The following is a 25,023-nucleotide window of genomic DNA, read 5'->3' on the forward strand; positions in this document are numbered from 1 at the left end:
CTTTTTGTGACAATAACAAAGCCCGTAAAATTTATCGCACGTGATACCTTAATAAAATAATTTTTTAATGGATGACAAGATTGGACTATACCAGATGAGAAGAACAAGAGCAGAACTGGCCAACCGTTGAAATTTTTATAGTAATTAACTAATTTATCGTAATTGAAATAATATAAGCTATCCTAGCTTTTAAGTTGGATCAAACTGCTGTTCAACTGGTTTGCAAATTTGATAAAAATCGGTAGAGTAGTTTAGGGGTGCATCCCGAACTAGCAACGAAACGTGACACGCAATATATGCGAGTATAATTTTGGTGCTAAATAAAAATGGAGACCTTGGGAATCACGGCGCGCCAGCGGCGGCGGAGGCGGCTGAGAGGGCTCTGCCGGTATCGGCGGCAGCGGGCGGTCGATGCTAGCGGCGGTGGCCAGCGGGGCGGGCGGCGGCACGCTCGGCGGGCCGGCCACGTGCGCAGGGGTGCGCTCCTCGGGCGACGCCGCGCCGCTGCCCGACACCGAGGTGCGGGAGGTCGTCTTGGTTATACCGGGCCGGCATACGTTCTGTAAGACAGAAAATTAAGCCTAAAAGGATGGTATTACCAATTTGATTTAGTCAAACGCGTAACCTTTTTTCCGTGATAAAATAAAAAATAATTTTCCATTCGGATTTATAATGCATATGTGTACTTATAAAGCGATTGATTGTAACTCCCGTGAGAAATAGAACGTTTGGAAATGATAAACAGAAAAAAAGCAACAAAATAATTACCTGCATCCGTTGAAAGACCAGTTCGGAAAGATGACGTCGGTCTTCTTCTTGAGAGTCGCCCATGAAAGAGGTAGCAGAATCGTTGAGCTCGATAATGTGTTCTCTTCCATCTTTGCCTACCACCAGTTCCAGAGCACAGACTTCCAATCCACCGAATATTTCGCTGACCTTCAATAATACACATTTTATTTTATTATTAGAGAATAGCTCTATAACTTAGAAATTGAAGCATTTTAAAGGATTTTGAACGCAAAAAAAGTCGTTAAAATCTCCCTAATTTTTTAACGTACAATACTAACGTAAAATCAAATGAGGGATAATTCTTGCTTCATAATTATTGATAACTCGCATTGTTTTATTTACGCTAAGACAGAACGTATACATGGCAGTTAACATGGTAGTATCTCGTCTAAAGTTTTTATCTAACAATCACTTTATATTAACATATTTTTCAAATAGGAACATGCATCTATAAACGTAAAATAAATTAAGAGTTAAGTTGAAGTATTAGATACTTCAACTTACCCCTTAGGAGAGGTCTTATTTCAATTGAGCAAAGTTTGAGAGGGTGAGAGTTTTTATATGTGCCGCCTCACGGACTTCAGATGAAATTAGATTAAAGCTACCTTTTATCTGTATACGTGTGAAAAAAATAATAACTCCTACGGATTCAATTTGTACCAGATAAGGTTTATAATTTTTGAGATACTATTCTGAAGAAGAGTCTCGTCTGAAAATGAATAAACAGCCGGCGTTCGCAATTTATTATATTCTTTATACAGCATATTATTTAATATAGAATCGACGAATAGCAAACGTGACCTTCTCGGAAACAAAACGGAAATCTAAACTCTCATATATTATTTCATAAATAGAAAGAGCACGAACCATAACATTTCTATAAATAATGATGTAATTTGGTGATCTAAACTCTAAACTTCGTTGAAATTGTAATCGTTTTCACCTGGTTACAATATGTAACACAAATACATTGTTAGATTTTGAAGTCACAGAAACGATTAGCTTAATCCAAACGTCGATTTAAGAGATTAAAAATATGTAACTTCGATGAGATTAAAGTATATTACCAAATAGAAAAACTCCAATTTCGCGAGAGTACGGCTGTTTATCTGCTTTTGAAAGTTCCTCAAGTTTGATCCTAAAATAATTTCTAATCAGAACAAAACTTTATCCTAATTCGTTCCATGTGCAAGCCATACTCCTATGGAATCCTTATCCAGTAAATAAAAGATGCACTGAGCATATTTAATAAACTAATATATGACCATTTCCTTAGTCAGCTCTAATATTAAAGTTACTATATATATTTAGTATTTGTATATAGTTATATATATGTACATATGTACGTACGTATGTATTAGACCTTACACAATATGCGTTTCCACAAAAAGCTAGCTCTTACCTCGTCAATCCACATCTTATATCTATCATTCATTCCGATAGCTTCAAGCATTGCAGAACCTTGATTGGTTTTCCAGTTTCCAGATATGGACTTACGCCTAAAACATATATTATTATTATTAATTACATCACTCTTATAGTAAGGAAAACTTTGCAATTTCAAGTTACCTAAAATCTTAGAACTGATAACATTTGATTAATTAATTGCAAGTTTAGTTTCTTGATGAAAAGATATGCTTATTGAATTGAACCAATGCACAGGAATTGTATTCAACTCATAAATAATTAAACTTATAATAATATTATTATAAGTCGAAAAGCTACAATAATAAATTGCCTTGTCAATTATTAAGACTTGAATAATCAAAATGAAAAACTTGTTCCTTTTCGTCAGGCGTTTAATAAATGTAAACAGACTGAGCATTTGAAATGTTACAATTACTAATTTAAATATAAACGAGTGTAAATTTAAAGTGACGCAATAAAGTATCTGAGATAAAATTATTATGGGTTAATACAAAATGTGTGGGCCTGATGAAAGCATTAGGTTGGTGTAATATTTCTCTCAATTTTGTAGACAATTGCATTTCATTTACTTTAGCGAATATGGACACGTAAAAGACAATATCTAAGTACTCACATAAAAGCTTTGTAGTTAGTGCCGATTTTTTGTATGTGTATATCATATTTTGCATCAATATACGGCTCCACGGTGCAGTAAGTGCCAAGCATTGCAACAACACCAGCTATATCCTGTATGACAAATAAATTATTTATATAGTTAAAATGACAATTTATTTTTACCCTTTTGTGATATACCGATTTCCATGGTAAGTGCAAAAAGGACACATTTACTTTTGAAGTCATAAGATTTTATAATGCACGTTATAGAAAATTCTTTATTTAAATATGATTGCATATAAATTCATCCTAGATTATTACATTAGAGTGAACGAAAATGTGCAGGCGTGGGCGGTCATATTTCCATCCCATCGACTTTTGTTAATATTTCACAACAATAAAGATTTCATTATAACAGAACAAATAGAAATTAATGTTGTATTGGTATAAATTATTTATTTAACTAAATTATTATAAGTGTGATGTTACTTTTCAAAAGGAGTTCGCGTAAAACACCAGATGTTTTCAATTCAAACTGTATTTTTTAAATCCTGTCCACGTCATACGAAATAATCATGATCTTACCTATGTTTCTTTAGAAGTATGTGCATTGATTTTCAAATAAAGTAAAAAAAATTAAATCCATATTCCATCCAGTAAACTGCATTGAATTGATAATGTAACTGGTTAACTTGAACCTTCACATCCTATGAAATATTATTTTGGAATCTTATGCGGATTGATTTGATTTTATTAACAACTCCCTTAAATTTTAAATAAATGACAGGTAGGCTGAATATTAGAATAAAATACCTTCAAAAATTACACGTTTGAGTTCCAGTCCTATAAAATATTTAATCCGGTATATTTCATACGAATAAAAATGTAACTATTTAACCGGTGAGCATCCACTGCTATTATATTAATAACCTATTAATACTTAATTGAAATTATAACAAAAAAACTTTTTTTTTCAGGAAATAACACGTACATAGATGTTATTATTTGTATGTGGGTACATCCATTTCATCCTAAATTAAATGTCAATCCTCGCATCGACAATTAAAACTGAAGTAATTATTAAAGTTGAAAACGAAATATTAAAGATTAATAAGCAAATTATTTATTTATGACCTATTCATTACTTTTGCTATATTCCATTTAAAATAAAGAACTCCGAACAATAAAGGCACAAAGTGTGCCTCAAAGTTATATGGCAAGAAAGTTTCTTAGCGTGTGCTTTATTAAACAGGATAAAAGTTAAGCTCGGATTATAGTCGGGTGAAGAGCGTTTCACTGTTACTATAACTGGATTAAATAACATAGATTATTATAATAAATGTGTACGTATATATTGTTATTAATATTATCTTTCTTGGGTTAGAATTTGATGGAGCGACAATGAAAACAACACTATAATAGCATTCAATGAAATTTAAAATGAAATTAATAATACTTTAGTGTAAAAAGTACTTTCAAGTTAAATATGTAATGAATTTTCGCTTTTGTATACTGAGATTTCTAATATACAATCTTTTTTATAGTATATTACAATCGTAATTGTATAATCCATTAAAGAGCTGCAAGCTTAGTACATGTGACGTAAACCACACAGGGCTTACCTGGAAGTCGGCCAAGGAGTCCACTTTCACCTTGGCCACGCCACTATGCGCGTGCCCGATCTTGATCACCACTGGGAACTTTGGTGCCGTTACCTGTCCAACAATAAACTTCATAAAAATAGCAACCTTGGCTTTATATTAAGGAATTTATAGATGGCTTCCAAAACAGATCATTATATCATAATTTTAAATATTTTCTAATTTGTGCGAAGATTTTTCCTACGCAGGTTGAAACACGCTACACTAACTGAATGAATTTATTGTATTCCACATGACTATGTATTAATTTAATGAACTGGTAAATCATCAGAGGCACCATTAATAGCAATTACTCCATGACTAATAGCTATAGAGCACAACTATTAATAAAGCCTTTATTGTGTTTATCATTAGTACTATCATAGAATCGACCATTAATTCTTAACGATTCGCTTTATTTTGTTGAAGCGAGGATAATAATTGCTTTATACACTGATGTGTTATTTAATGCTATGTATAATTTATATTCCTCGATTTTAATTTTAATTGCGCAACGAATTGTATTTTGCTTAAAACATCACATGAATACGTAAAGTAAATAATAATTACGAATGCATATGAATAAAAGATAATTATTAATCATCAGTGCTCATTTTTTTGCAAGTATATTCAACTTCTGTACAATCGAATCTTAAGTTTGTGTGTGTGTGTGTGTGTGTATCGAAGTGGCGTCTTAGAAATAAGACTGCATAAAGATTTACAAGAGCTGCTCAAATTTGATGAAGACTTATAACTTATATCATAAAATGTCGTAAAAAGAATATTTAGTAATTGCTTGTGCATATTATAATCCATACTAGCTGCGCCCCGCGGTTTCACCCGCGTACGTATGTATCCCGTAGGAATATCGGGATAAAAAGTTGCCTATATGTTATTCCAGTCGTCCAGCTGTCTACGTACAAAATTTCATTGCAATCGGTAAAAAGTAGTTTTTGCGTGAAAGAGCAACAAACACACACACACATCCTTACAAACTTTCGCATTTATAATATTAGTAGAATAGGATTTATTTATGTTTCAAGCTTTGAGTAGCAAATGAACACTTACTTTCAAGTTAAATCATTCAAATATACTCCTATATAAAAACATACGTTTTTATCGAATTCAAACAAAGCCTAAACGAATAGGCATTAATTAAAGAGAACAATCAAATGGATAATTTTGATGTAGTAGATCACCAACACAGTAACGTCACCCAATTGAATCCTGATAAAATCAGTTACGCTGAGTGTGCCAATTACGAAGACAGATATACTTAAAGCTCAAAATATTAAAATGAACTATGTTAAAAAATTATGTGCGAATCAGGTAAACTTATTTCTTTTTTTTTGTTTGATAGAAGTTTAATAAACAAATTTTCAGTTTCTAACAGCATCTATTACGTAGCACGTGTGGTGCTGGCACTAGCTCAGATACTAAAAGGCCGAGTTGTGGGATAAGCTGGAATTATTTATGTTGTCACCTTTATACATTATGTAGCTACAACAAAGTCGTTAACAAACTCAATTTGCATGATGCCAGTTTCCAACCGTGGATATAATCACAATAAGATTTAATTTTTTGATTTCTGTATATGCATGGGCGTAAAGGTTAAGAACTCCGATAACATAAGGAGGGCTTTCATTTGCCACTTAAACCAAGCAGGCGTTCAAATTGCGGCGCAAAGGTCAAACTTGGCGAGCTAATTGGAAAATCTCGAGTAATTTCACGGAGATCTTGTATTAACTGGTAATCTATTCCTTTAATTAAATGAATTTGATAGTTCTTGTTCAGTAAAACACGTTTCTCGTTATTAATGCACCAGTCTCCCATGAGTGTTGCGCATATAAACTAGTCATAACAATCGTTTTCCGAAACTTATATTTACGCTTATGGGCCATAACTCATAACTCATAAGTTAAGATGGAATTGGCACGAATTCAATAAGCAATATCATTGTCTAAATGTAGGCCACTTCATGATCGATAAATTTTACATAAAATATCAAAAGATCGTATTCATTGCATCTGTATTTTTTTATTTCTTTACTAAAATAAATATCATTTAATGGGTGAAGAGATACTTTTTTAAGTATAATAAATGTAAATTCCATCATTTTGTTGATGCTGTACGTTTTGAATGAAATCTATTCATTTTATTGATTTTATTATGTAGAAATTAAAATCTTACGGAGTAAACATTTAATATGGTATGTGTACATAGGCCTGTTTTTTATTTAAATTATTGCAAATGCAAAAAGCTAAAAACAAACGTATCCTCTTTTAAGATCTCACATCTCAAGAGCAATTTGTTGTGCTGAATCGCAATCGTATTGAAGGCGGTCGTGGGCGTCGGCAGATCAAGAGTTCGGCCGCAAGGTAGACTTCCGAGTGATGACGCACCATCATTTGTCAACTCCGAGAAACAAACAAAATCATCAGTTGGTGTATGTATTACTATTTATGGGCCGCGGCTTAGTTTTGCGTCGTTTATGATTAAACATTGTTGCCCACTTAATCATAATATCCTACCAGTTCATATTTATTCTTCTCTAGACTTTACTAAATACACAGCGTAAATCCAAAGTTTAAAGACTTGACATTTTTAAGAACTGAAGTCATGCGTTTCAAAGCGTTGACAGCGTTTATAATTTGCACTATAACTAGAATTGTTATCTATTGATGAATCGGCCTGATAGCTTTGCGGCGCCTGTGGAAGCATTCAATTCAAATATCGACACGATACCTGACAATAGCTCTTAATGACTATAAGTAAGCGAGAAATAATATTGCACAAGTCTCGATGGAACATATATTGTCCTTATAGGACAAGACAATTGTCATTTATCAATATAATGACCGCCTTTGATGTTATCATTCCGCCACGCGCGTTAAGTACTGTATAAATGCACAATAATAAATCGTCATCGCTCTATCATAGTTCTGTGTTATCTAATCTATCAGGCGAATGCGCATGTGCGGATGCTTCGTTATGTGAATATGAACGCATTACTTCTGCTATTGACCTTACTCAAGGTGAGAATATGTTCATCGACGAAATTAACACCTTCACCTCGCTGTTTACATTTTCCGTCTAAGTTTAATTCTTAGTAATGAGAGGCGCTATATATTTAGCGTCTACATTTCTTGTCAGACTACGATTAAGGTTATATAACATGAAATATTCGCACTGATTTGCAGGAAACGCACTCAATATATTCAATTATTTTAATGAAATCAGGAAGTAATAATTAAACTAAATATTATTTTATGGATCATTGTTTTATGGTGTATTTGTAAAACATGTGCTGCTCAATATTATTAAATTATACGGACGTTTAATGAATCGTATTTATAATTATGGAACAAGTTTACACGGAAATCGTCCATTTAATAACGCCAAATTCAAATTACATTTATTTGCAACAATGTAGTTCAAATCATATATGTTATTATTATAATATTATGTGGCTAATGCATTCTACGCATTGCTTGGATACCCAAGCAAATTTTAAAAATAAATATATTAATAATACACCTCCAATGTCACAAGTCCGTCAATTTCATAAAATTGTTTCACCATTAACCAGTTCGTCAGTCTTTTTGTATAGACTTGCTGGTAGTTCCTTGAAATTGTCCTGACTTGAATATTTTATTATATATTTTAATAGTCATAAATATTACACCATGTTTAGCTGTGTTTATTCTTCAATTTGGGAAATGCAGTTTATTGTGATCTTGTCAACATAATATGAGGATCCAATTATTCTGTTCTCCTTAAAATATTCCAGGCGTTATTTCACAATTAAACGTCTTGCTAAATGGGGATATTGTAAACAAAGAAAGGGTAAAGTTAACCATGAAAAATAGTTCGGGTGTAAAGATGACACTTATTAGGAAAACTAATGCTTATTAACTTACTTAGCTTACTCATTAACGTTAGTTTCCTTATGATCCCTATTTATTTTACAAATTAGGGATAAGAAGTAAAGTTAGAACATTGCAACATTGCGGCCCACTTTGATAAGAGCAAGAGGCATCTACAAACAAGTGTGCAACACGCGGGCCTCTAATTGAAACCTATTTGTATGAGCTACCTATCAATTACACCACAACGTTAAGGAATTTTCCTGCAATTATTCATTATTTAAAATGACTTCATACCGTATATTTAATGCCATAAGAACTTATTTTATTTTTAGACGCACTTAACTTAATTGATTGTATCTATTTATGATATGGCATAGAATTTACTAGTGCAAACCATTGTTTAACATATTATTATGATAAATGTTCTCAAAATTAAAGAATTAGGTAATCTCTAATGTGGTACAGAGATGTATGCACCTTTTTCCTCTTCCTTCTCACGATGTAAGGATGTAAGTAATGTATATAATAAATGTTTGTCATATTAAATATTTTATTACCATTTTCACGTAAAAAACAATAAAATGCGTTTCACCTAATTTGAATTTAGTAATATCGTTATTATACAATTTGAGAAGAAAGAAGTAAGTTTCTAATATCAAATCTAACAAATAACACCTAATTTTTATTTTCATTTGTCTTCTTTAAATGCCAAGCTGCGTAATGCTATTTTAAATTTAGCGTAAAAATTTGTTATTATAATTATTCAATAAATGTTATGATAATTAGTCCAATAAATGTTAGTCCTGAATTAGTGTAACTGTATTATATACAAATCAAGTAGACAAATACCAATAACATAACTCTGTATCTAATCTACATACATTGATATGTATATGCCAAATTACTCATTTTTCTGATATATCTCGCGGAATTAACGCCAATAAGATAGAGTTATATTTGTTCGCCTGGCGCGTACTTTGTATGCGTAGCACTTTCTAGTGTTTCTTCGGGGAATGTACCAGGATCAACAAGGCACTTGCGTTATGCTTAGTCCGCTGATGTCATTCGAAACCAAAATCTGATGAATCACTAGCTTTTACCAGCGATGCAACGAGCATTGTATCCTGCATGTGTGATATCACGGCGGCATACCGAGTCCCACGTGTAACTGAAGTTATTGATGGTAACTGTGGGCGCATAATAACTGGTTCGACTCTACCAAACGTTCAGTCACTGATCGCTCGCAACGGGGAACGCGTGTCGCTCGAATCGTAAAGCCGGCATTGCGCGGGAGCATACACGATAAACAGTTTGTAATAGACAATTTGTTACGTTTTCACATAAATTGGACCCTTACTAAAGTGACAGTTGAAGTGTATGTCCTGTACTGGATGAAATTAAAGGAGTCTGAAAGTGAAACTGAAATATCTACGTGCGCAGGTGCAATGTTTACTTAGTATACCTACAATATATAAGTGATAACAGTCAATAATTTTGTATTAAAATAGTTTTAGTTCGCTTATTATCTAATACGGCACATTTTTTAGGATAATATCGAAAATTATTATTAATTTATAAAAAATATACTACACATACATATACTAAAAATGTTCAGATAATCTAATACCAAATAAATATATTTGTTATGTAAATTACAATTAACATAAACAAAATATAAGGGAAGTATTCAATTAACCCTATTCAAAACACGGTAAATTATTTGAGGACAGATTAAAGGCACCTAGCTTATTGACTGCAAAGCAAACGTGACACATTCCGCAAACATAGCAAGCGTTCATGCGTCCTTAGTCTTCACTAACCTACCCAACAATATTATCGCAATCACGTCTTCATTGGGTTGCTTTGAACAATTAAATATAGGTTAAATTTATAAACCATCTTAAGGTTTTAAATTTAACGATGATATAGCTTATAATTCACACATTTTGTGTTTAAAATATTTATAAATTAACTTGTAAAGTCATAGAATATTCTAGCGTCGAATGTTCACACAGAATAACTAGAAACAAAACAAAAGGAAATGTGTTGTTAGTACGAATGGCAGCAGCCGGCAGGAGTCGGCAGGACCCACTCTTCTCTATTGATTAATCAAACGCCTTTATTGCATAATGACCAAGATTCAAGAGCTATTGACCGGAGGAATCATTGAGAACATTGCTTTCTAAACTATATAATACCAAATACAATACCTAAGTATTGTTGCGAAGTAATTGTAATATATTATAAGGGAACAATATTTTAAAAGTGGAATTTTACTACTTATTTGCAATAATAAAACACCTTTTATACGATTTATAATGACTTATTTGCAATTTGATCGAAGAATTTTTATATGTACTAGGTACACTTTACAGAGTATTATAAACTCAAAAATGGAAATTTAATACAATTTTGTTCAAAAATTGTGGTACAGATATAAATTATTTTATTTTATTAACTCAATATTTCGCTTATCTTAATTGTATAATCTCAATTAAATTATAGACAAGGTTTTCCGTTCAAACTGAGTTATCAATTTAAAAGATTTTATAAAAATGATTAAATATCAAACATACGCAATATCGTATAATGTACACAATGTAATGTAATAACATTCAAAGTTTTGACTCTTGCATAATCAAGTAAATTGTATTATGAAAATTTATTATTTAGGGACATTCCGATCCGTGGCTAGGTAACAGCGAAGTACTTGTGACCCTTCATTGTTGACCCTACTCAAGGAAGATGTTAATCATAGCCCGCTCTCTATTACTGTACCTATAGCGCTATGAAATATGATGACATAGACTATTCCAATATATTTTTTATGATTCATAAATATAACCTCAAAACATTTTTATTGTGTATCAGAAGGTCAACCTTCAAAATAACCGTGGGTACTAGTAATTCACCTATAAAAATAACATATACGAATTGTAAGGTCTCCCTGAAATAAAATCTTCTAACGTCAGTCTAGTCGCATTTTAACTGTTAGATATTAATTGTTTCAATGAATATAATGTCGCGGGATACAATCATCCGCTGTATCTATTTGACCCAATCTTAGATACACAGGCCAAGTTCATGAGCGACGCTCGATATCGACAAGTTGATAGGCAGGCATTGATATTTAGTGGTCTGGCTGTTAGTGTACTGCTAGTTTAGTGTAGCATTAGTCTCTGATAAACATTTATCAATAACATAATACTAATTTTTTAACATCGGCTTTCCAAAATTTACCACGGTATAACTTATTGCTTACATGTAATTTTATTTATCTTTACTCAATAGACACAGTCAATTAAACAGGTTAAATGTATGCATACATTCAGGGAATAAACCAGCCTGCAAAGATTTATTAAAATTCCCCAATAATTAGACGCTGTTATATTTATCGTAGTTTGGCTGTGTACCTACAGTTCGTTGTTTTATCGACCACGTTTTCAACCGTAAACGTAACTGAATGAAAGCATACTCACAACGATTTGTAATACTGATTATTTAATCTCACTTCGTCGTATAAATATTTTGAGCGAGCCCTTTCTAGTTTACGATCGCGATAGAATACATAAATGTATTTCCCATGTATTACCATAATGTGCTGGGCTTTTACTTAATGTTATACGAATCAAAAGATACATCGCATTAAATACACAGTTAGGTTACTGCGTAAGCGGCAATTATATAAGCCGATAGCATATTTACTACTTCAATCAAGATAGTAAACACAACGTCAGTCGCGTACACTGTAGCAGAGTAGCCTAATAAATAAGTACCTAACTAAATTTATCGAGTAGACAATACACGGTTTGCATAATTAGCGTATTATACAATGTTATGTATCAGATTAACGATGTTAAGGAAATGTCGACAGTTCGTAGTACGGCCTGTGGTCCCACGGCTAGCCGCAAGTGCAACAAGCTCGCATTACTTCGTTCGAAGGTAAACAATCACCGTGTCTACATAACACAGGTGACAACACGAAACGTGTGTTGATGTTGCCATTTAACACGCTTCCAGTTATCAGAGCGCTACGATTACGCTGAAATATGCAAATGTATATGAAACTGAAATTATTTCTATAAATACTTATGAGAACTGCGGAGTAATTACGGTACATATTTGATAATACGAAAACATCAAGGGATATTCAGTTTAAACGTTCGTTTAAATTCAAATGTAATAAAGATCAACACATTAACATATTTTATTCCGTAATAATTCAAGTACAAGGTAAAATACATAGTTAATAAAAAGCAAACGATTAGAACTATTTTGGAATAAATAACATAAAAAATTATCTTAATTACGTCATTTACAATTAAATTACCTTTTGTGTTCGTTCCTATGAGCTGCGCCGGCAGTAGCTCGCATTGAGGGGGACCTCGGACTTAAATCGATAAGTCGTGGGTTCGAAACCGGACGAGCGTACAAGAAATAAAGAAATATTTGAACTTATCTGCACCTTATTCATACCACCACGATATATACCATACGGTGAAGGGAAATTTCGTAAGGAAATCGACATTTGTCAACCCGCACCAGCACCTTGACCAGCGTGGTGAATTATGGCCTGAACCCTCATAGGAGGCCTGTTTCCCTGCAGTGGAAACATATATGGTCTGATGACTGCAAAATGCGTTGTATTCTTCTTCAAGTACTTTTTATTGATAGAAAAATAAACAATGAAATAAACCCCAAATGAATCAAACCTAAGCCAGCGATTTAAAGATTTACAACTTTGTTAGTATTTTTTGTTAATTTAAGTAGCCTATCATGTTCACATCATTGAAACGTGATTGCAAAGTGCAAACATACTTCGATACATTCAGATAAAGACTAGTTTAATATTGTTTATTGTGCCTGTAATTTAAAAGTTATAAATCCTTACTAAATAATACCAATTTCAATGCATATTAACTAGTACATGGCTGGCGCCTCTTGGCCGCTAACGGTAATACAAGATGCCTAGCTTAAGCTTATACTAAACCATGGGAAGTACATCATGAGAACCGCATAGAGGAGGAGCTACAGTTATGTATCACGTTAGATAAAAGTTATACCGCACCCGCCTTTCGATCTATTACACATAAGACTATATGTTTCTCCATTAATAATGTTTCTTTTAACCTCCTCTTACTAATTTTCCAATCAACTACAATAATATTCAACTTTTATAATTTACTTTTTTGCACACTCGTAGCTTTATAAGTTATATATGACTGTACCTAAGTTCATTATCAAGATATACAATATTGTATATACAATAACGAAATGCCTGCTCATATAATAAAAGTTATGTTTCTTATTGCATTCGATTTGAAGCATATAATACAAGTGTGATTAATATTGATTTCATTTCAGAATCCGTAAACAAAGTTAAATATGGTATTGTAAGTGGTACTAAAATGTATTGTTGAAAGTTTTGTAGCCAAAATTCTCAGGCAGAATCTGAATCATGATCAAAATCGGGTCTGAGTATGTTTTTGGCGCCAACTACATACCTGCATTATGCACATTATTAGTATTCAGGAAAATAAACATTATGTATTTACACAATTTGATACTATGATGAAAGAGGGAAATGTGTTAATTTATTACTTTATCATATCAGTGCGCACTACATGAAATACGATTAGCTTATATAATGAAAATTACATTTATAATGCGCATCACCAAATTACAAATAAATATTTTGTCTACACCAAATTCAAATAATATGTGTTTCGTCATCATTTAAATGAGAATATTACAATTAAAACAATAATCACTCGCCTTATTCGAAGTTGGTAACAAAATCGTTACGATATTGCAATGCCGCATCGGATTTCAAATCTAGTGTTTACTTACTAAGGTAGTCTAGACATCTATTACATTACACAGCACATTTTTTGGTTTCAATTAATGATGTCAACTAACGTCATGTATAACAATGTTATCGAATTTCTTCAAAGATATTAAGTGTCAGGCTTTCAACTGTTTGCTATGAAATATTATGTTGTTTGAAAATATCACAAGTGGAAAGTTATTTGGCTTGGTTATTACCAGACACAAATAGTTTTACAAATGTTATTAACAGTTATTATTGGCTAAATCTATATTTATTGTTAGAATTCAGGAAACATCTCTATAGTGCCTCAATTAACTTACTTACTCGTATAAATTTCATTAAATGTGTGAAAGAGATTTCAATGAAACTGAAAATGCAAATATAATATAACAATTTGTAACTGCGTATATAACTTACAGTACCAAAAGTGTTACAATGTGACGAAACCTACCTTAATCGATTACGCTGCCTTGCATAGCTCGTACGCAGTAGTCAAAGTTGTAATTCCCGAAATAAACGTGACGAATAATTTCGAGAAAGGCGTCAACTGAACGATCACGCTGATGCAAAACATAAATATAAAACGGATTAAACGATGCACCTCATTTACTTGCTTGACTTCATAAAGAACCTACGCCTCGTTTAAGGAATTTGGCGACGTTTTAGCAATAGCGTCGCGCCGCTACCGCCGACACGTTTACGACGCATTTTGTCTGGTTGCACTTTTTTATTATTTTCGCGTTTTTATCTGTTCTTCTTTACACAAAACATGTTTTACCTGAATTAGTTTTCTTTTTGGTTCCTTAAAACAGAAGCTATATTAGCCCGAACTTATGAATGTTAAGAGGTTTTCTTAGCCTGCTTCAATAAAGCTTAAAACTTTCTAACGTTATAATTTATTTCGGCAACATTAACAGTTCGAACCTCAAACTTAACAAATTACCTCTTATCTCCGCTATAAGACTAAGTTGAAGAAACATGCAGCTAATAAGTCCACATATTATTATTCATCATCAGCCCATATATATTCCCACTGCTGGGACACAGGCCTCCTATGAGGGTTCAGGCCATAATCCACCACGCTGGCCAAGTGCGGGTTGGCAGATGTCACATGTCGTCGAACTTTTAATTCTTGGACATGCCGGTTTCCTCACGATGTTTTCCTTCACCGTTTAAGCAGTGGTGATGTTATCCACATGCGCAGATAAATTGAAAAATCAATTTATTTCCTGCACGCTCTCCCGGTCTCGAACCCCGACTTATCGATTCCGAAGTCCGAGGTTCTCACCACTGAGCCACCACTGCTTTTGTACATATTATTATTAATACTCCAAATTTCAGACCTTTATTTAGTTAGCAACGATGTCAAAAAAACCTTGTATCCGGCTAAAAATAAAACGTTTGCTGTCCTAGTATAAAAGGACATTCATGAAGATTATGCGAAACTAAACAATTTTTTTTTAGATATTTAATCCATGTCTACTTATATATAACGTTTTTTAATCCGGAAATTCTACGGAAACTATGCGAGAAAAAACCGCAAAACTGTCTATCTTTTCCTTTGACTGCGCGGGCAAAGCCGCGGGCAGAAAGCAAGTCATTCATAACTCCAGTAATTGCTACGGCAGCAAATGTATTTTTAACGGCACAGTCGAATTCTGCGCCGTAACTTTTAATTATAGACAGTGAGGTAATGAATGAATTTACAATTTCTTTTTTCTCAATGTCAGGAAAATGAGAACACATATGTTTGTGTTGTTTACATTTTCCTATTTACCTAGTTTTTTATGATATCTTCTATGAATGAAGAATGATTTTGCACAATAGCTTGTTTTCTTCCCGCTAGGCTGTATTTTTGGACAATACAGAAAAGTTTACGATGTCTTAAATCTTGCTCATACACTCATCAATGAAATTGCTCTGAATATAAACATCCTGTTGAAAATGCGATCCAGGTTCTCTAATCGGCCAAGGTTAAATGCTAAATTAAGTTTAGCACAGTAGTTTGTTTACCTGCATGTTTTTTGTAGGCCAATTTAAATTGGCCGCTCATCTTAAAACACACATTTGCGATCTGATAAGTTGTGTAAACAGACGTTAACAATCCGTTTTTTATTATATGTATATTTTAGGTTTGCATCGATTCCATTTTCAAACGGCTTCAAATAAGGAGGATTCGAGGAGGAGGATCGATTCTATTTTGTTTGGTTTTGTTATCACATAACTTTCCGGGTGAACCAAAATTCCGGGTGAAAAAATATTGATAATCTTTCGATTAAATCGAAAAAATATTGATAAATGGGATCACACGGTGGCACTGGCATTCAAATAAAAAAGGTACACTAAAATCAGTTCACCCAGTCGAAAGTCTCACGACACGTTAACAGAGCCAAAAAAAACAGACGAATCGAGAACCCCCTTTTTTGAATTCGGTTAAAAATACCATAAGATGATTAAAGCCCGAGTTTTAATTTTGGACAGTGTGTTCATTGCGAATACAAAAAGACAATGTAAGGTCAGAATCATTAAGCATGTTTAGCTGTGTTAATATCAAATCATACTTAGTATCATATCTGGTTTCAGTAATTAACAATGTTAATGTGTTGCAAAAATTCGTAGTAATGCAATTTCACTTTTCAATTGTAGATTTCTTATTTTTATTATCTGTTTTATATAAAAATATATTTTTATACTACACAGCAGATAACTACAAAATATATTATTACACATGTGATTTATTTAATAAGTACTTTTAGACTTTGCACCCGTGTTATTGCATATTATGCAATTTAACCCTATTTGTTAATGTTTATTAGTTCTAAAATTAAGTACTTCAACTCAGCCAATTCGAGTGTAGGCAGAATATTTTTAAAATATAAAACCTACTTATCGCTTTCATGTATGTCATCCAACTATAATCCCATTAAAATAAATGGTATATATATTTTTTTAATATACGCATATCAGTTTTTATGGACATTTGAACTGTCTGATTACGGCATTTATGTTGCACAAAAAACAGATGTCGAATTGTGATAGATGTAGTGTGCAGTTGATCCGATGTTCATCATAGTAAGGTTGGATGGCAGCCAAAGCTAGCACTGTCAGATTTATTATCTGGCACATCTACGGGAAATGCGCGTACACGGTAAGCTTCCTAATTGTATTGCGTCATTTATGACTACGTTAACTTCAGTAATCAATCTTTACTACCGACCTCACTGTAACCTCCTCAAAATTCGGATTCAACGTATGCTAACAATAAATTCATCACCGGAAGCATTAAAATAAAGCCTAAAGATAAAACATGTTTTGAAATTTATACAAGCGCAAGCAGGCTGTAATGAATACTATCACTTTATGAGATATGTGAGCGCCGATGTTAATCGCCTACTTGAGTAACCTTGACCTTAGCGATGAACCAAAAATCCGTGCGAGTGTTTAATACAGAACAACCGCTGGCGTGCATCCAAAACTTTCTTAAAACGGTTTAACTGCAATGTTTCAATTAAAAGCGACTGTCCGATGATTCGCCGAAGAACTGCATTAAATTGTTTTTAAACGCCTTAAGGCGTTCGTGCTCAAAAAGTCCGCAAATTAAGATTGTAATTTATGTTATCAGTTGTTATATTTTATAAGCTATAAGTTGTCTTTGACTTTTTTATTACGATATGCAATGAAATGTTAATATGAAAAAATCGCTTGCTTACAACTTATTTATGAAATTAAATGATTTGCATCTATATTATACATAATTTGTAACTAAGAATAATAATATATACTTATTCTATGTTATTACATAACCTACCCAAAAATGCCCTATATCTAGCAATATTCTTACCAAATGCTTAATCGTCAATGTGTATATCAAGTACAAATGTTGACATATCTTTGATAATTAAAGCGAATAATCGATTTTACATAATCATACGAGTATGTTACATATTTTACCTAGGTATACATAACAAATATTTGCGATATGCATATGATATAAACATGAAATGCATATGTAATAAGTACTTGAGGACAAATCGGTGAATCTGATAAATGATATCAACAGGTAGAGTACGCAATGAGTATTTATCACGATACGCAGAATTACTTATGTTTAATTAACGCGGTCATGCTTAGACATAACATAACTTTGTGTTATGAATTTATAGGTGCATAGTTTACTTCTTATTATTAATACAAGCTTAACAATTAATAGAAGTTTGTTAGAATTACCAGTTTAACCCGATTTCACCGTAATCGTATTTTACCCTTAAAAAAAAATAATATATTTTTACGTCTTAGCTTAAAGAAACGTGGATAAATATTTACTAAAAAACCTTCGAAAGTCGAAACACTAAAATCGTTGAGACTCACAGATAAATCGTATTACAAACACTGAAATACATTCTATTCCCCGTAATAGATGCAGAGCCTGGACCTTTTAATCTGATCAATCACTGATAGGATTACAGCCATCTAACAGTGGATTTGCTAGGGGCTTTATAAAATTTACTATATGCTATCGTTATATGAAGCCCGGTTATATTTTGGAATATCGGTTAAATTTAAGATTTAATTACACAAAATTTGAAAGCTTTTCTATTATAAGGCGGTAAACCTATGCTGATTTTTGAAATGATACGAAAATCACGTACCCGGGAACCCGCACGTTTTGTGGCTTATGTAAAAACCCAAGAAGCCGCGGCGACTTCGTTTCGAAAATGTTTACTTAACGTTTGGATTGTGTTATGTCAGCCAGACTATGTTTATAGAATAATAAAAAGAACGGTTGGTTTAAATTTACTTTAGAAATTTTCTGACGAATCAAACACATTTTAATATAACAGACAATAAAAAAAAGTTTTTCTTTATAAAAGCGTATCAAAAGATAACAATAAGAGATCGAGGTCCATATTTGGTCGTCAAAACAATTCAAAATTATAATGCATAACATATGTGGTAATTAAATTCATTGAGCATCGGATGTCGCGTCAAGACCTACTGCACTATAATTAGACCACGACTCAGATTGCTTACGCGTCGGTGCTGCACATATTTGCCCCATTTATTACGTTCAATGTGTTTATTGTTATGTAAATGTGTGCATGTATCCAAATGATATAGCACAATCAACTTTATAAGCATTGTGGCTTCTCCTTTATTTCTGAAATCCCGTCTCTCATCGACGCTAGTACGTACTGATTTGTTTTTATTCTTTTTCTCACCCAAGGACAATTCCTGTCGTTCCCGTAAGCTACAAATATTATTAAAAGGTTAAACAAAAACATTATGATTAGTGAGATTTCAGTGAAGTTAGCGAGGAACCTTTCTAACGATAACAATAAAGGAAAACATATTCCACTCTATTTAAGGCCGCTTATAAACTCATACGTTCTCACACCCACATGCGTATATCCATGTAAATATAACAAACGTTAAGGGTATAAAAGCTATAAGCTTTTACGGAATGTGATATTATGTGCCACCCAAGAGTTTAGATTGAATCGGAATCCAAACAAAACTTTACGACGAATTTAATACATTATGAATGAAGGTGCTAATCATTTTTATCACGCTACTCCATATTATGTTTTATCTATAGTGTTTTCTTAATAATGTCAAAACATTTTATGTCCACATCTTTAACTCAGGTGTATTTTATGACTCTGATTAGGTAAAATCTAGGGCACTGCCACCAACACTAGTCCGCCTACGTTTATTTATGTCAAATGACAAGAAAATATTCACAAATTTTATCAGGCTATAAATTGATAATGCGCTCAAGATGGTATTTTACACCACACTTATTTGCTTCTTTTTTATTTTTAAGAAATCTCCACAATTACTTATAAATCGCGTTAGTCAATTTATATGTACCTTCAAATCACCTTCATATCGTTTACTGTGATTATAGTAAACGAACCGTGGTCTGAAACTGAAAAATCAGTGGACTTATTTAACGTCACATAATACACACAGGTATTGCTTCTTTTATGGATTTAAGTACAGTTCAGTATCTTCTATTCTTACGAGTATTTTCTGCGAATTCCATTGTTCGCTAATGCGTAACGACCTTGCATCTAGACCAGATGCGATAAGCGCGGCATGCGGCCAGCCAATGTAACTCAGCGGTGCATAAGATTAACAAGATAACGATCGTCAAAGTAATCACTGTTAGCACACATCCTGCAAGAACGCTAACAAGAAAAGCTTTTTAACTGTGTGAATAAGAAGCAAACTAAAATCTTGTCTACGTATGATATATGCTGTTTAATTTTTAGTTTTATAGCATTGAAATGCTTTATAAATGAGAAATTTTGAAAGAATAGAAAAAAATTTATCACGAGGCAGGATACGAACCTGTGTATCTTGCCTAACCGTAGCAACGCCTAGCCTCTCGGCCACCCGTGATCCTGATACGCTGTATTAAACAGATCTTTCAATTACAGAGTTAGATTGTTAAAATTTCAATACCAATTATTACGGTTTTTCCTTCGTTAACTAAAAATACGGGAACGTAAACGTTTAATTGGACCAAATGTGGATTACATTCTGATTAAGCCGTTTGTGTTTCACTAAATAAGGCTCACGGTAATGTGGATCATACTTCGAACAGTACTTATTGTATATATTACAAGAAAATATTTGTAAGTACCACAATAGGATTTCTAAGTGGAGACTTTTATCAAAAGAAACATCTTTGTATATTATTCTTAATGTAAATATAATACTTAATGGATTTTTGAATATAGGTACCTAAACTTAAGGCTAATAAATTGAATTGTTATTTTAAACGAGGGACTATCTATCTATATTTCGTTATAACTATATTGAGAGATGAAAATAAATAATTTAAACATTATTTATAAAATATTCACTTGATGTTATAAAGTGGAACACAACATTAATAATAATATAGTAAATTGAAATTCTCTCCGAATCTCGGAACATAACATTTTTATTGCGCGCGACGTGGAGCTTAATGCATGTGATAGAGATACGCAATAATTTTACTGGTTTACTTCTTCCATTATTCATTGCATGTTGTTAATTTGCACGTGTTTTCATTTTACTTCAATTGATAAGAGTATAAGTTAATTCAAACGTAAGTGTACTATATATTATCTTCCCCTTTGCATGTTAAGAAGTACATTAATTGTGATGACTCTATGAGTCGTGGACACGGTAACTAGGGTAATGATCGAGCGCTGTAAGAATTCAATGGTGCCATAAATTGAAATACACTATCGAGTCATCAATCGCGAATAATGAACTGCTTTATTGTATGCACTAGGTGCAGTCGACAACTATGACTTCATACGCCTAATGAAAGGTTGGTCGAATAGGTAATGCGATCTAAATAGACTGATATGTATCTATTTACATCAAGTAAACATAACTATTTTTAGAACATAGTCGTATTGGCACGAATATGGCCCGAGATGTATTATCTGACATGAACAGTCAAGAAACTGTCACAACGATGTTGCTTGCAACGCATCGTTCTAGTATGCAAATAATAATAGTCTATAGCGGCACGATATGCTTAAATGCCCTTCAGGGAACAACTTTTTAATCGATATGTCATTATTCTTTAAATATCAAGGAGAGATGTAAAAGCAGAAAAGCAAAGATTTCTTTATCATGATTGGCATGATAATCCTCTATTGATCCTAACACATTGCAAAATATAACATAAAAACAGTTAATTTTTTGTTCGATAAACAATTCATTTGTTAACTTCATTTGAAGTTCGATTTCTTACTGAGTATCTATTATTTGAATGCTTGTCATTCGTTTTTTACCTTACCTGTAATTTAAAAAAAAAATTGATTAAGAAATATTTAGATGAAAGTTTTCCTGCTAGAAAATATGATTCATGTAAAACAATGAACAAGCTATGCAAAAGATTTCTTCGAAACCTTAAATGTCTGTCATAGGTTATTTGATTAATTTGCGGAACGAATCAACCGTGAAGTAATTCGCATGAATCATTTAAAGTAGCGAGATTTCATCTTCGCGTAATCGCAAATGAATTGCACGAATTCATACAGAGCAAATCGATTGCTAATTTGAATAATAACGCAACCAGAATAAACCGCGTGGTATCTCTCATCCTTGACATAGAGCAGGCATAAATAGATTAAGTTACATTAGCCAGGGCCCAGGTGTCAACTGATTATGCTACGCTTCTAGCATACATTTCACGTTTGCATTTGCATAAAATCAAGGGGAGAGAAAATTTATGTGAAAACATGAGTCAGTGTGATATAGTTTTACCCGTACTATTTTATAATAGCTATAGATTATCTGGTACGCTTTCACGGCTAAAGTATTGAGTGTATAGTTTAGTTTGATCGTATTAAGATATTGATATAATTTTGTAAACAATTTAAAACCAGGGAATATATTTATTTAGAAATATTTTCATGTTATATATAGAATAGTATAAAATGTATCAATATACAATTAATTAAAAATATTACGAACAAATCTGTATCAGAAATGCATTCACGTGCATACGAGTGGAATCGTCGCGTGAATATTCAAAGATAATAGTATCTTAGACTAATTTATATTAGGTACTCACAATACTTCTTATCAAGAGCTGACAGCGTGACAGACGGCGTGGCCGTTTCGAACCATACATTGAATACGTAATGCAAAAATAGAATACAAAAATACTTATGTAATACTATCAGGACGAATAATTGTGTCAATGTGTGGCATTCATTTGTTTGTGCATCGTCTTATTCACCTCAATCAATGGTCGAAATATCGAATGCTCTCAATACTTAAATGAGGTGTCTGCTATATAAATTGGGTCGAGGTCGTTTCCATTACGACCTAGAGCAACGTTATGATTTTGCCGGAATTAGATTCGCACAAGAATAACAAAACGTACATTGGGAATTTCATAATGAATTTATATAAATATATAATATGCCTTTGACATTTTACTATCATTTAATTCAAATTTGTATATTAATACAAAAGTTCTGAGTTCGATCTTTTGGTGGTTGGTGGAAATTATTTGAAGTCCAAGGAAGAAGCGCAATTTTTTTAATTAAACAATAGTTAAAGTATCATTTATAATTTAATAAATAGTCATTTTTAATATATTACTACACTAGTAAACTTGTAAAAAATGAAAACATTAATTAATATATCTAGTTATTAAATATAATATCATATATTAATTTATAGTATAGGTCGATGGATAATATTATTTATTTATATATTAACTAAAAGTCAAGAAAGTTTGCAGTTTCACTTTGTAGGGACGTATATAGTTGCATCCTGTTAAGGAGAAAGTAATAGATTTGATTGTTACCGATGCAGAAATTATTGTTTCACTTCGATAACTTTGTTATTATAAGAGCCCAGAGGGATTAGAAGAATGAAGAATACAATATCTCTATATTTTTCTGTTTCAGCGTATAAAAATAAGGACATATTTATTGAATATCTTTAAATCTAGAGTAACGTTTAAGCAGTTATTATTCATTATTTTTTTTAAGATTATCTAGAGCAACTAATTGCAAACTGTATCTGCGCCAGAAAAGGCTTTTTTGTAGACAGACAATATTTTTTAATTTAAAAATATTGACAAAGTAGGCATAATTTCAAAATATGAAATCAATAAAGCGTTTTCAAATAAGTAAAAGAAAAAATAAGCAATATTGAAAATAATTGTAAAGAATTAATTGAATGTCCATATTATTGCATAGATTTTGATTTAAATGCATTTTGCAGGCTTACTCACTTCTTAGCATCATTCCACAACAAAGATGGAGTCTAATTGCGTTAAAAGGTTCTGTACCTTTGGGCCACAATAAATCCGGTTCAGTACAGGCAAACGACATATGTTAACAATTGTTTGACAAAATCTTACACTCTCTTGTTAAATATGTGATATCGTAACGCGAGCTATCACCATGTGAAGGGCTCGCACCGGTCTCTCTAATTTGTTTAGCAGATGGCTAAGTAAAATACATCTTTACTATTGCTGAAATGAAGCCAATTGGTTAAACTTTAACTTTCTTAAAAGACTCAACGCAACAAAAGAGAAATATAAAGTATATATCAGAGGCAAAAAAACGTTTTTTGTGGTAGAGCAAGCAACTGAGCTGGTGGTTTGCTGATGGCAAGCGTTGCAAGCTATTAGACGGAAACACAGTAATGAGATGGTAATAGAGAAGACAAGGTAACGATCCTCCAATTTATAAGTATTCAGTATTTAATTAATTATTCAGTATTTTACAGTGCATATGTAAAATACTGAATAAATAAAATCTCGTTATTGAAACAATTCGAAAACATATTGCAAATACATTTCCCGTCGTATTAAGTCAGTCGTTCAAAAGGCGGCACTTGCAGGCGGGTCTCGGGAACAAAAGGTAATACGTCTTAAAATTGGCGTTCGGAACAGGTGAGGTCGCGTCACTCGCAGGCTAGCAGCATTCACTTTTCTTCGCCAACAGCATAAATAAATGACGAAGGCCACTGTTTTTATTTCCATGCCCACCTGGTTTTATGTGCGAACGTATTTCAAATTGTTTCAAGCATTCTTTCATAACCCAAACTTCGTTTTAAAGACTCGTCCGATCGTAAATATGTGTTTATGTCCACACATTTGAAATCCATCAATCCTAAATTTAGATGTTACGTAAACGTTCATCGCTTGCGAACGATAAAACTGCAATTTATTTGAAATTTAATATATCTTAAATTACATTTTTCATTGGATATAATTCATACATTCAGTTATAAATGCAATCATTTACAATCTAAAAATTGTACTTTCATGAGTTAAATATTTTAATAATAATTTTCCCATCGATTCTTTAGCCGTTTCATTAACGGGTCGGTTATAGAC

At 32.5% G+C, this 25,023-nt stretch overlaps 2 protein-coding genes across 2 annotated transcripts in view; one reads left to right on the plus strand and one right to left on the minus strand.

Annotated features, from left to right (window-relative positions):
* The window catches only part of LOC119831302 (synapsin), a gene marked incomplete at its 5' end in the record, with an annotated part of 52,729 nt that overhangs the window by 2,509 nt on the left and 25,197 nt on the right, over positions 1 to 25,023 (minus strand). Inside the window, 5 exons of the mRNA XM_038354602.1 lie at positions 335 to 560; positions 769 to 936; positions 2,192 to 2,288; positions 2,831 to 2,943; positions 4,434 to 4,526. Of these exons, the coding sequence (XP_038210530.1) occupies positions 335 to 560; positions 769 to 936; positions 2,192 to 2,288; positions 2,831 to 2,943; positions 4,434 to 4,526 (697 nt within the window). The remainder of the gene's footprint in view (positions 1 to 334; positions 561 to 768; positions 937 to 2,191; positions 2,289 to 2,830; positions 2,944 to 4,433; positions 4,527 to 25,023) is intronic.
* The window catches only part of LOC119831082 (tissue inhibitor of metalloproteinase), a 32,814-nt gene continuing 17,327 nt past the window's right edge, over positions 9,537 to 25,023 (plus strand). Inside the window, exon 1 of the mRNA XM_038354327.1 lies at positions 9,537 to 9,760. The gene's annotated coding sequence lies outside the window, so the exon portion shown is untranslated. The remainder of the gene's footprint in view (positions 9,761 to 25,023) is intronic.

This window comes from Zerene cesonia, chromosome 13 (genome assembly GCF_012273895.1).
Source record: "Zerene cesonia ecotype Mississippi chromosome 13, Zerene_cesonia_1.1, whole genome shotgun sequence".
Lineage (NCBI taxonomy): Eukaryota > Metazoa > Arthropoda > Insecta > Lepidoptera > Pieridae > Zerene > Zerene cesonia.